This window comes from Schistocerca americana, chromosome 2 (genome assembly GCF_021461395.2).
Source record: "Schistocerca americana isolate TAMUIC-IGC-003095 chromosome 2, iqSchAmer2.1, whole genome shotgun sequence".
NCBI lineage: Eukaryota > Metazoa > Arthropoda > Insecta > Orthoptera > Acrididae > Schistocerca > Schistocerca americana.
Genome location: NC_060120.1, coordinates 4,561,920 through 4,576,359, shown reverse-complemented (window position 1 = coordinate 4,576,359; position 14,440 = coordinate 4,561,920). Strand labels below are relative to the sequence as shown.

General features: G+C 40.7%; 1 protein-coding gene across 1 annotated transcript in view; it reads right to left on the bottom strand.

Moving 5' to 3' along the window:
- The window catches only part of LOC124595545 (ATP-binding cassette sub-family C member 4-like), a 291,780-nt gene that overhangs the window by 165,820 nt on the left and 111,520 nt on the right, over positions 1–14,440 (bottom strand). Inside the window, exon 4 of the mRNA XM_047134323.1 lies at positions 9,934–10,138. Coding sequence (XP_046990279.1) covers positions 9,934–10,138 — 205 coding nt within the window. The remainder of the gene's footprint in view (positions 1–9,933; positions 10,139–14,440) is intronic.

The window sequence follows — 14,440 nt, the reverse complement described above, 5'->3', positions numbered from 1 at the left end:
TTTCTGTCAATCAAAGTTACCAGTCCTCATACCATGTTTTATTTATATTGCACTTTGGGAATAATTTAGTTTTCTGAAATGGTTTTTTTACAGCAAAATTTATATTTTTCACTTTTTGTGGATATCTTGAGTTAATGATACATGGGAAGAGAATTTCTGCACCAAGGAAAAAACTCAAAAGAAAGTAATCATAATTATTGTCACGTAATATGGCATATGATCAAATGGCCAGTGCAGCTTTGCTTTTCCATAGCATGTCCTCTGGTTTAGAGCCAAGTGGAGGGCTTAAACCAGAGGATCAGACGATTCTGCGGAGATCTGGGGTGCAAATTTCTCGACCTCCGCTAACGGGTGGAGAAATATAGGGTCCCCCTGAATAGGTCAGGCGTGCACTACACGCAGGAAGCGGCTACAAGGGTAGCGAGTACATGTGCAGCGCACATGTCGGTTTTTTAGGTTAAAGAATTCCCTCCCTAGGCCGGACAAGATGCCTCCTGAGATGCAGCAAGGTAGGAGTAGGCAAAACGCAACAGGGAATAACAATATTAATCTGCTAATAGTAAACTGCAGGAGCGTCTATAGAAAGGTCCCAGAACTGCTCTCATCAATAAACGGTCACAATGCCCACATAGTACTAGGGACAGAAAGTTGGTTGAAACCAGACGTAAACAGTAATGAAATCCTAAACTCAGATTGGAATGTATACTGCAGAGACAGGCTGGACAGTGAAGGGGAGGTGTGTTTATAGTGATAAGAAGTGCTATAGTATCGAAGGAAATTGACGGAGATCCGAATTGTGAAATAATTTGGGTGAAGGTCACGGTTAAAGCAGGCTCAAACATAGTAATTGGATGTCTCTGTAGGCCTCCTGACTCAGCAGCTGTTGTGGCAGAGCACCTGAAGGAAAATTTGGAAAATATTTCGAGTAGATTTCCCCACCATCTTATAGTTCTGGGTGGAGATTTTAATTTGCCAGATATAGACTGGGAGACTCAAACGTTCATAACGGGTGGCAGGGACAAAGAATCCAGTGAAATTTTTTTAAGTGCTTTATCTGAAAACTACCTTGAGCAGTTAAACAGAGAACCGACTCGTGGCGATAACATATTAGATCTTCTGGTGACAAACAGACCCGAACTATTTGGAACAGTTAACGCAGAACAGGGAATCAGCGATCATAAAGCAGTTACTGCATCAATGATTTCAGCTGTAAATATAAATATTAAAAAAAGGTAGGAAGTTTTTTCTGTTTAGCAAAAGTGATAAAAAGCAGATTTCAGAGTACTTGACAGCTCAACACAAAAGTTTTGTCTCAAGTACAGATAGTGTTGACGATCAGTGGACAAAGTTCAAAACCATCGTACAACATGCATTAGATGAGTATGTGCCAAGCAACATCGTAAGAGATGGAAAAGAGCCACCATGGTACAACAACCGAGTTAGAAAACTGCTGCGGAAGCAAAGGGAACTTCACAGCAAACATAAACATAAACATAGCCAAAGTCTTGCAGACAAACAAAAATTACGCGAAGCGAAATGTAGTGTGAGGAGGGCTACGCGAGAGGCGTTCAATGAATTCTAAAGTAAAGTCCTATGTACTGACTTGGCAGAGAATCCTAAGAAATTTTGGTCCTATGTCAAAGTGGTAGGTGGATCAAACCAAAATATCCAGACACTCTGTGACCAAAATGGTACTGAAACAGAGGATGACATACTAAAGGCTGAAATACTAAATGTCTTTTTCCAAAGCTGTTTCACAGGGGAAGACTGCACTGTAGTTCCTTCTCTAGACTGTCGTGCAGATGACAAAATGGTAGATATCGAAATAGGTGACATAGAGATAGAGAAACAATTAAGATCGCTCAAAAGAGGAAAGGCCGCTGGACCTGATGGGATACCAGTTCGATTTTACACAGAGTACGCGAAGGAACCTGCCCCCCTTCTTGCAGCGGTGTACCGTAGGTCTCTAGAACAGCGTAGGGTTCCAAAGGATTGGAAAAGGGAACAGGTCATCCCCGTTTTCAAGAAGGGACATCGAACAGATGCGCAGAACTAATGACCTATATCTCTAACGTCGATCAGTTGTAGAATTTTTGAACACGTATTATGTTCGAGTATAATGACTGTTCTGGAGACTAGAAATCTACTCTGTAGGAATCAGCACGGGTTTCGAAAAATACGATCGTATGAAACCCAGCTCGTGCTATTCGTCCATGAGACTCAGAGGGCCATAGACGCGGGTTCCCAGGTAGATGCCGTGTTTCTTGACTTTCGCAAGGCGTTCGATACAGTTCCCCACAGTTGTTTAATGAACAAAGTAAGAGCATATGGACTATCAGACCAATTGTGTGATTGGATTGAAGAGTTCCTAGATAACAGAACGCAGCATATCATTCTCAATGGAGAGAAGTCTTCCGAAGTAAGAGTAATTTCAGGTGTGCCACAGGGGAGTGTCGTAGGACTGTTACTGTTCACAATATACATAAATGACCTTGTGGATAACATCAGAAGTTCACTGAGGCTTTTTGTGGATGATGCTGCAGAATATCGAGAGGTTGTAATAATGGTAAATTGTACTGAAATGCAGGAGGATCTGCAACGAATTGATGCATGGTGCAGTGAATGGCAATTGAATCTCAATGCAGACAAGCGTAATGTGCTGCGAATACATAGAAAGATAGATCCCTTATCATTTAGCTACAATATAGCAGATCAGCAACTGGAAGCAGTTAATTCCATAAATTATCTGGGAGTAGGCATTAGGAGTGATTTAAAATGGAATGACAATATAAAATTAATCGTTGGTAAAGCAGATGCCAGACTGGGATTAATTGGAAGAATCCTAAGGAAATGCAATCCGAAAACAAAGGAAGTAGGTTACAGTACACTTGTTCGCCCACTGCCTGAATACTGCTCACTGGTGTGGGATCCGTACCAGATAGGGTTGATAGAAGAGATAGAGAAGATCCAACAGAGAGCAGCACGCTTCATTACAGGATCATTTAGTAATCGCGAAAGCGTTACAGAGATGATAGATAAACTCCAGTGGAAGACCCTGCAAGAGAGACACTCAGTAGCTTGGTACGGGCTTTTGTTGAAGTTTCGAGAACCGAGGAGTCAAGCAGTATATTTGCTCCCTCCTATGTATATCTCGCGAAGAGACCATGAGGATAAAATCAGAGAGATTAGAGCCCACACAGAGGCAAACCGACAATCTTTCCTTCCACGAACAATACGAGACTGGAATAGAAGGGAGAACCGATAGAGGTACTCAGGGTATCCTCCGCCACACATCGTCAGGTGGCTTGCGGAGTATGGATGTAGATGTAGATGTATTCACTAAAATCAGTTTCATTTGTCATGTGAAGATACTATTTATCTGACACAATACAGAATGGTTAACTGCATCAGGTACCAGTAAACTGTTCAAAGTTAAGATACAACATGAACGATCAAATAATCTACAGAGTATATAAAACATAATTGATTATTTACTGTCCACAAGCATTTGGTGTTGGTGAAATGTTTCTGAAGCATATTTTTCTCCTCCTCAATTCTAGTTCTGAAATACTGCTGGAAGATGATGGTTTAAGTACAATATATTTGCTACGCAAATTCTATACAAGTGCCATAGGATTTCAGTCAGGAAAAAGACTGGCTGTGCGATATGAGAAATGCTAAAGTGTTGATAGCATTTTTTTTTTCACTAACTGAGCTCTCTGGCATTAAAATTGACAACTGTGTACCCCTCATCTGAGGAGGAGGAGCTGCTCCAATTAGCTTCACGCTAGGGAAAGCGATTGAAGAAGTAAAGCACAACTTCTTACAAAATAAAACTTTAAAATTAATGATAAACTGTGTTTAGCAGTCACCAAATATACTAGGGATACCACTTTATAACATGTTTCTTCAACATACTTAACTGAGGAGTATAGTTTATGTGAGTGGCGTGTATATTATTTGCAGGTAATGTTCAGAAATATTTGAATACCTTCTATACTAACATTTTAGTAGTCTTTGACATGGGCTTATAACATGAGCAGAAACATTACAAATTGAAGTTGCAACAATACTGGTAGCTTTTAGAGCCCAGTTTCAAGTAGTAGTGGTATACCGTGAAGATCAATTATTTTCTCAAACTGACACTGAATTGACAGATCTGTGGGGTAGGGCAGGATGCGAGTTTAATTCATAAAGATCATTTTGTTCCCCTGTCAAGGGCAAAAGCAAAACAAGGGAGAGGAACACAACTGGCCTTTCCACTCTTTTGCAGCACATGACCTTGCTTCAAGACACAAAAATATCCCAAAAATGTATCAAAGTGTCTTGACTGATCTCCAGATTGTTTTCACCAACATAAATCCTGTACCATTCTACAAATGCTTCATCTCCAGTCTGGGTGCATGTAGTTTATATTCCCATGTAGTTAGTTATATACCTAAAAACAAAGATGATGTGACTTACCAAACGAAAGCGCTGGCAGGTTGATAAGACACACAAACAAACACAAACATACACACAAAATTCAAGCTATCGCAACCAACGGTTGCTTCATCAGGAAAGAGGGAAGGAGAGGGAAAGACAAAAGGATGTGGGTTTTAAGGGAGAGGTAAGGAGTCATTCCAATCCCGGGAGCGGAAAGACTTAACTTAGGGGGGAAAAAAGGACAGGTATACAATCGCACACACACACACACACATATCCATCCGCACATACACAGACACAAGCAGACATTTGTAAAGGCAAAAAATTTGGGCAGAGATGTCAGTCGGGGCAGAAGTACAGAGGCAAAGATGTTGCTGAATGACAGGTGAGGTTGTTGTTGTTGCGGTCTTCAGTCCTGAGACTGGTTTGATGCAGCTCTCCATGCTACTCTATCCTGTGCAAGCTTCTTCATCTCCCAGAACCTACTGCAACCTACATCCTTCTGAATCTGCTTAGTGTATTCATCTCTTGGTCTCCCTCTACGATTTTTACCCTCCATGCTGCCCTCCAATGCTAAATTTGTGAGACCTTGATGCCTCAAAACATGTCCTACCAACCGATCCCTTCTTCTAGTCAAACTGTGCCACAAACTTCTCTTCTCCCCAATCCTATTCAATACCTCCTCATTAGTTACGTGATCTACCCACCTCATCTTCAGCATTCTTCTGTAGCACCACATTTCGAAAGCTTCTATTCTCTTCTTGTCCAAACTAGTTATCGTCCATGTTTCACTTCCATACATGGCTACACTCCATACAAATACTTTCAGAAACGACTTCCTGACACTTAAATCTATATTCGATGTTAACAAATTTCTCTTCTTCAGAAACGATTTCCTTGCCATTGCCAGTCTACATTTTATATCCTCTCTACTTCGACCATCATCAGTTATTTTACTCCCCAAATAGCAAAACTCCTTTACTACTTTAAGTGTCTCATTTCCTAATCTAATTCCCTCAGCATCACCCGATTTAATTTGACTACATTCCATTATCCTCGTTTTGCTTTTGTTGATGTTCATCTTATATCCTCCTTTCAAGACACTGTCCATTCCGTTCAACTGCTCTTCCAAGTCCTTTGCTGTCTCTGACAGAATTACAATGTCATCGGCGAACCTCAAAGTTTTTATTTCTTCTCCATGGATTTTAATACCTACTCCAAATTTTTCTTTTGTTTCCTTTACTGCTTGCTCAATATACAGATTGAATAACATCGGGGAGAGGCTACAACCCTGTCTCACTCCTTTCCCAACCACTGCTTCCCTTTCATGCCCCTCGACTCTTATAACTGCCATCTGATTTCTGTACAAATTGTAAATAGCCTTTCGCTCCCTGTATTTTATACCTGCCACCTTCAGAATTTGAAAGAGAGTATCCCAGTTAACATTGTCAAAAGCTTTCTCTAAGTCTACAAATGCTAGAAACGTAGGTTTGCCTTTTCTTAATCTTTCTTCTAAGATAAGTCGTAAGGTTAGTATTGCCTCCCGTGTTCCAACATTTCTACGGAATCCAAACTGATCTTCCCCGAGGTCCATTTCTACCAGTTTTTCCATTCGTCTGTAAAGAATTCGCGTTAGTATTTTGCAGCTGTGACTTATTAAACTGATAGTTCGGTAATTTTCACATCTGTCAACACCTGCTTTCTTTGGGATTGGAATTATTATATTCTTCTTGAAGTCTGAGGGTATTTCACCTGTCTCATACATCTTGCTCACCAGATGGTAGAGTTTTGTCAGGACTGGCTCTCCCAAGGCCGTCAGTAGTTCTAATGGAATGTTGTCTACTCCCGGGGCCTTGTTTCGACTCAGGTCTTTCAGTGCTCTGTCAAACTCTTCACGCAGTATCTTATCTCCCATTTCGTCTTCATCTACATCCTCTTCCATTTCCATAATATTGTCCTCAAGTACATCGCCCTTGTATAAACCCTCTATATACTCCTTCCACCTTTCTGCCTCCCCTTCTTTGCTTAGAACTGGGTTTCCATCTGAGCTCTTGATATTCATACAAGTGGTTCTCTTCTCTCCAAAGGTCTCTTTAATTTTCCTGTAGGCAGTATCTATCTTACCCCTAGTGAGACAAGCCTCTACATCCTTACATTTGTCCTCTAGCCATCCCTGCTTAGCCATTTTGCACTTCCTGTCGATCTCATTTTTGAGACGTTTGTACTCCTTTTTGCCTGCTTCATTTACTGCATTTTTATATTTCCTCCTTTCATCAATTAAATTCAATATTTCTTCTGTTACCCAAGGATTTCTATTAGCCCTCGCCTTTTTACCTACTTGATCCTCTGCTGCCTTCACTACTTCATCCCTCAAAGCTACCCATTCTTCTTCTACTGTATTTCTTTCCCCCATTCCTGTCAATTGTTCCCTTATGCTCTCCCTGAAACTCTGTACAATCTCTGGTTCTTTCAGTTTATCCAGGTCCCATCTCCTTAAATTCCCACCTTTTTGCAGTTTCTTCAGTTTTAATCTACAGGTCATAACCAATAGATTGTGGTCAGAGTCCACATCTGCCCCTGGAAATGTCTTACAATTTAAAACCTGGTTCCTAAATCTCTGTCTTACCATTATATAATCTATCTGATACCTACTAGTATCTCCAGGATTCTTCCAGGTATACAACCTTCTTTTATTATTCTTGAACCAAGTGTTAGCTATGATTAAGTTATGCTCTGTGCAAAATTCTACAAGGCGGCTTCCTCTTTCATTTCTTCCCCCCAATCCGTATTCACCTACTATGTTTCCTTCTCTCCCTTTTCCTACTGACGAATTCCAGTCACCCATGACTATTAAATTTTCGTCTCCCTTCACTACCTGAATAATTTCTTTTATCTCGTCATACATTTCATCTATTTCTTCATCATCTGCAGAGCTAGTTGGCATATAAACTTGTACTACTGTAGTAGGCATGGGCTTTGTGTCTATCTTGGCCACAATAATGCGTTCACTATGCTGTTTGTAGTAGCTAACCCGCACTCCTATTTTTTTATTCATTATTAAACCTACTCCTGCATTACCCCTATTTGATTTTGTATTTATAACCCTGTAATCACCTGACCAAAAGTCTTGTTCCTCCTGCCACCGAACTTCACTAATTCCCACTATATCTAACTTTAACCTATCCATTTCCCTTTTTAAATTTTCTAACCTACCTGCCCGATTAAGGGATCTGACATTCCACGCTCCGATCCGTAGAACGCCAGTTTTCTTTCTCCTGATAACGACGTCCTCTTGAGTAGTCCCCGCCCGGAGATCCGAATGGGGGACTATTTTACCTCCGGAATATTTTACCCAAGAGGTATGAACTTGAAATTAGCGGAGGTTGAGGCCTGGCGGCTAACGAGAAGAGAGGATATACTGAAGGGCAAGTTCCCATCTCCAGAGTTCTGACAGGTTGGTGTTAGTGGGAAGTATCCAGATAACCAGAGCCACTTCCTCATCCCCTCAAACCCAAAACCTCCCACAGAAGAACCCCAAAAGTGCCCCACTTGTGACAGGATACTTTCCGGGACTGGAGCAGACTCTGAATGTGGCTCTCCAGCAGGGATACGACTTCCTCAAATCATGCCCTGAAATGAGATCCATCCTTCATGAAATCCTCCCCACTCCACCAAGAGTGTCTTTCTGCAGTCCACCTAACCTTCGTAACCTCTTAGTTCATCCCTATGAAATCCCCAAACCACCTTCCCTACCCTCTGGCTCCTGCCCTTGTAACCGCCCCCCGGTGTAAAACCTGTCCCATGCACCCTCCCACCACCACCTAATCCAGTCCTGTAACCCAGAAGGTGTACACGATCAAAGGCAGAGCCACGTGTGAAAGCACCCACGTGATTTACCAACTGACCTGCCTACACTGTGAAGCTTTCTATGTGGGAATGACCAGCAACAAACTGTCCATTCGCATGAATGGACACAGGCAGACAGTGTTTGCTGGTAATGAGGATCACCCTGTGTCTAAACATGCCTTGGTGCACGGCCAGCACATCTTGCCACAGTGTTACACCGTCCGGGTTATCTGGATACTTCCCACTAACACCAACCTGTCAGAACTCCGGAGATGAGAACTTGCCCTTCAGTATATCGTCTCTTCTCGTTAGCCGCCAGGCCTCAACCTCCGCTAATTTCAAGTTGCCGCCGCTCATACCTCACCTGTCATTCAACAACATCTTTGCCTCTGTACTTCTGCCTCGACTGACATCTCTGCCCAAACTCTTTGCCTTTACAAATGTCTGCTTGTGTCTGTGTATGTGCGGATGGATATGTGTGTGTGTGCGAGTGTATACCTGTGCTTTTTTCCCCCTAAGGTAAGTCTTTCCGCTCCCGGGATTGGAATGACTCCTTACCTCTCCCTTAAAACCCACATCCTTTTGTCTTTCCCTCTCCTTCCCTCTTTCCTGATGAAGCAACCGTTGGTTGTGAAAGCTTGAATTTTGTGTGTATGTTTGTGTTTGTTTGTGTGTCTTATCAACCTGCCAGCGCTTTCGTTCGGTAAGTCACATCATCTTTGTTTTTAGATATATTTTTCCCATGTGGAATGTTTCCCTCTATTATATTCATATAGTTAGTTAGTTAGTTAGCGTTCCATTTTTAAGCTTAAAATTTTTATTGCCTACCCCATTTCCTAAATGACACAAAATGCATATATTATACCTATAGATTTATTTATTCCTATTCAAGAATTCGTCTATGGTATAGAAGGGGTTGTCAAGGAGATATGATTTCAATTTATTTTTGAAACTATTACTTCTTTGTGTCAGACATTTTATTTCATCTGGTAATTCATAAAAAAAAAGTTTTACAGCAGCATATTTTACCACTTTCTATGCTGAATATAGGTTAAGTAGAGGATAGTATAAGTCTCTCTTTCTTCTGGTATTATAATTATAAATGTCACTGTTGTTTTTAAAATGGTCCATGTTGCTGAGTACAAATTTCATTACTGAGTAAATGTACTGTGATGCTGTTGTAAGAATTCCTAACCTTTCAAACAGATGTCTACAAGATGTGTGACTATGACCTCCACACATATTTTCTTGAGTCTTAATGCACTGTTATATATGTTAGTTGTTGTTGTGGTGGTCTTCAGTCCTGAGACTGGTTTGATGCAGCTCTCCATGCTACTCTATCCTGTGCAAGCTTCTTCATCTCCCAGTACTTACTGCAACCTACCTCCTTCTGAATCTGCTTAGCTCTTTTATGATGGTATCTACTATTATTAGCATTTATTTATTTTTCAGTAACACAGATCGCAATTTTAAGTTCAGATGTAGTTTGGAGTGTGTATCTTAATTACACTAGCCATAGTAATGTTGTTTTTCACCCGCCAAGAAACTTTTAGCCCATCACATGTGTAGGTTTATATCTCTCAGTAAATAATTTTCCTTGTTATTGTTAATTACATTCCATCACAAATCTCACATCCTAAAATACATAACTAAGGTGCTTACCTTCCTGTAAAGGAGCGAACAACATGCTACTCGGATTCTCATGCCAATTCGTTGTGATATAAGAGAGGTATGATGCATTATGAAAATATTCAGTAAGCTGCTCAGTAGTAGAATAGCAGCATACAAAAATGCTTGGTCCTTTGACACTTCTGTCTCGGGATTGAAATACGTTAGTAGCAATGCCATAAATACTGGAACTAAAATCCTGCAATAAATAAAACATAATTTAAGAAAATATTTTATGTTCACTGGTTTGTACATTTGTGTATGTGTATGTCAGCACCAGAAATATACCACTATGCCTATATAACAGAATTATTGCCATAAGGTGACCAGTTTGCAAGCTAGTTGCTTACAGAAGCTGAAAGTCTCATTTGCAAAGATATAAAATGTTTGTTGTAATAAAGTTCACATAAACTATGCCTTGGGTCTACGGTTCAAATTAGGGTTCCACATTCTGGTACAAATTCCATCAGCATGCTCCGTATGAATTTAAAGCATAAAAAATAAATAAAACTGAGAATTCCTACAAATTCAAAAATAATTGCAAGCTTACCCTTGAGTGACATTTTCCCCAAATCATACAACTATCTAGAATTAAAAATGAAAGCTGCTGTTAGCTGTGTGGCAATGTTTGTTACACTTCAGTGATAGCTATTTTATTGTGAATACCAATGTAGTCTGCAGCTTTCAGTGTTACTGTGTTAAATTTAGTTTATGCAAGCACAAGCAGTTTATAGTAGTTTATCAAATATTAATTATTTATGCAGTTTTTAATAGTTGCTTCACTTTCTTAATATGTACCATAAATGCCTTCAGCCCAGCATCAACTTCACAATAGTGAATGAAAGCTTCCTTCTGTGAACGGAATGATCTACAGGAAGGATGATGGGACTCTGGGACAAGGTGTTTATAAAAAACCAGCACATACAGACCTGTATCTATATGTGATACGTTGTCATCCACCATACCAATGCACAGGGGTCCTGAGGATGTTGGCAAGGTGGGCTCACACCATCTCTGATGCAAAAACATTGATACGAGAACCAGAGCACCTTTCAAGCTCGTTTTTTAAGCAGAAAAGCTACACTGACGCACAGATCCATTATGCTTTGGAGTTTTAACCTTCCTCAGAACCAGTAGACGATGATTGTAGATCAGTTGTTTTCTACTACATGCTGGTAATGTATCTTCAAAGATAAGGAAGAATTTCAAAATGATATACCTAATATTAGGAGTGTGTTGTGCCCACCAGCCATGATTAGAGCTCTCCTTGGCACTGTGAAAGATGATCTGGGGCAAAGCAAGCCTGGTGTTTACAGAATCCCTTTCCATTGTGGGAAAACATATACTGGCCAGAAAATTAGCACCAACCAATCATGAGAGATGTGTTGAGCAGCATTGCCACATGCTGTTACCGCAACCTGACAAATCTGCAGTGGAGGGGCACAATCTAGCTGTGGAACATAGAATGATGTATGTTGAGGCACAGATAGTGTTTCCCGTGTCTCAGTATTAGGGCTATATTTTAAAAGAATCAGTTTAAATTAGACTGGCAGATAATACTATAAAGAGAGACAAAGCCTATTCTTTAAGTGAAATGTGGAATCCTGTTTTATCTGACACTTGAAAAAAAGTCAAGAGACACACACTCTGTGATGATTGATTGTTTCTACCAGCTTTCACTACTGGGGCACTGTAATTTCACTTAACATTAAGGAGCAACAGCAACGACTTCTTGCTAAGGTACTTTTGGTTTCCTGGTGTATAAAAGGACTCCACTTATGGTAGGAATCAGTTCTGGCCCCATTCCTGGCCTGCTGGGATATTTGGCTGAAAACAAAATGCTCAAAAAAGAACAAACAGCCCACCCAGCTCTCAAACCCGACAAGAATTATCTCTTTTGCTCTTGTCAATAATTCAGCAGTAATAGACCCTTGCAACCCAAATGACTTTGAGGTTTTCGGCATTTGGGTAGCACTTCAACCTGCACAGGGGTGAATGCCTGCAACTGATTGCAGAATTACACTCATTACATGAGGGGGCGAGCAGTCTGTGTAGATGGCCTGAAGGCTGTTGTACAGAAACATCATTGATGTGGTGGACTACACTTGTAGTGTGATATATGTTTTCCCGTCACTATACTGAAACACAGCCTGCTGACTGTACAGCAACCTGTTTGTCTTGCTCATCGTTCTTTCCAGTAGTTTTCTCTCAGCCACTACCAAATCTTCTACCTACATCCACATCAGGAAGTGGTCGTGCTGAGTAATCTGTTGACCACTCCACACTAAGCTGCATCTGTGAGGGTGGAAGAGACCCCACACTATTGCTAAAGCGTGTGCTCCGTCCTGCTCAATGCCAGAGGCAACCGCACCTCCTAGCATGTAGTGCACATTAAAATCTCAATACAGAACAGGCTGGGAAAGATGTGTGATGGGATCACAGAAAGCCTCATTGTGTAAAGCCTCATGTGATGGCAAGTAAAGGAGATATACATTTCTGTGGAGACTGTCACCCACATTGTTTTAAATAATTCTTACGGACTCAAAGACAGAAGGGTGAAGGTGTACCCTGCACAAGCAGCAGATGCACCTCCCCCAACCTCCACCTTCCCCATCCACTGGAAAAAATATGCCCGTGAACCAAACTCTCATCCTGCCCCTGCCCCCCTCCCTCCCTCCCTCCACACACACACACACACACACACACACACACACACACACACACACACACACACACGGAGAGAGAGAGAGAGAGAGAGAGAGACAAAAGTACAAATCAGTAACAGTTGGAAGAAAGCCAGAACATGTGATGGAAACTGACAGTAGCAAGTCTACCCAGAGCCATTTGTTATGAAATTTCAAGACTACTTTGCCTTTCAGTGTGAAATTAATATGGGCTGCCCTCCCCACTGCAGATCCTGTGTGTGCTCTTATACTCGGACCTTGCCTGCACTAAGAGTGCCAGTTCATCCGTGCGAATCTCGAACCCACTGACTTATGAGAACTGTTTTATCAATGGGAATGGTCAATCCGCTTTTCTTACTAATTATTTCAAGAATGTGTGTTAATTAAGGGTTGGGTGGCAGAGTACATTCTTATTCTCTCATGAATCATTTTATTCCCATAGCTTCAACAGAAAGATTATCATCAGATTAACCAGGCAAAACAAGCCCTGGGTGGTCTGAAGGCTTTGAACCCTTCTTTCTCTACTACTGATTTATCTTTTGATGGCAAAGTTGGTGTATTTCATGATACGGTATACATTTTTTCATCGACTGCCTACAATTTCTTCTTGGTTGGTGGGGTATTATGCTTCTACATATTCTTTTTGTGTTTGCACTAATTGCCTGAATCCAAAAAGAGATGATAACTTTCAGTATCTCCATCTGCATCTATACTTCTCAAACCCCCATCACAGGAGAGTATACGCCCTATTGTACCAGTTATTAGGGTTTCTTCTTGTTTCATTCACCTATGGAGCATGAGAAGAATGAGTGACTTAAACACCTCTGTACGTGCTGTAATTATTGTAATTTTGTCCTCATGATCCGTATGTGAGTGATACATAGGGAGCTGTAGTATATTGCTAGAGTCATCACTTAAAGCCAGTTCTTGAAACATTGTTAGTAGACTTTCTCAGGAAAGTTTACATCTGTCTTAAAGTGCCTACCAGTTCAGTTTCTTCAATATCTCTGTGACACTTCTCCATGGATCAGACAAACCTATGACCATTCATGTTGTTCTTCTCACTATATGTTCAATATCTCCTGCTAGTTCTATCTGGTATGGGTCCTACACACTTGAGTAATATTCTAGAAATGGTCGCACAAATGATTTGTAAGCAATATACTTTGTAGACTGATTGCACTTCCCCAGTATTCTACCAACAAACCAAAGTCTACTGCCTGCTTAATGTGATCATACCATTCCATATCCCTACAAAGTGTTATGCCCAGGTAGCTGTATAAGCTGGCTGATTCCAATAGTGACTCACTGATATTATAGTCATAAGACAGTAAATTTTTTTTTGTTTTGCAAAATGCACAATTTTACATTTTCGAACATTTAAAGCAAGTTGCCAGTCTTTGCACCACTTTGAAATCTTATCAAGATCTGACTGAATATTTATGCAGCTTTTTTCGGGCAGTACTTCATTACAGATAACTGGAACATCTGCAAAGAATCTGAGGTTACTATTAATATTAGTTGCAAGGTCATTAATGAATAACACAAATGAGAACTGTCCCATCACACTTCCCTGGGGCACACCTAAAGTTACTTCTGCACCTGATGACAGGTCTCGATCCAACACAACATGCTGCATCCTCTCCACCAAAAAGTCCTCAATACAGTCACAAATTTCATTTGATACCCCATATAGTCGTACTTTTAGCAATACTGAATTTTTTTGCAATAGAAGGGAAGGAAGCTGTCAGGCAAATAGCAGTAAGGCTTTAATGTGCTTTCTGTCCATCAGATAAAGGAATTTCTTTTATCACTTC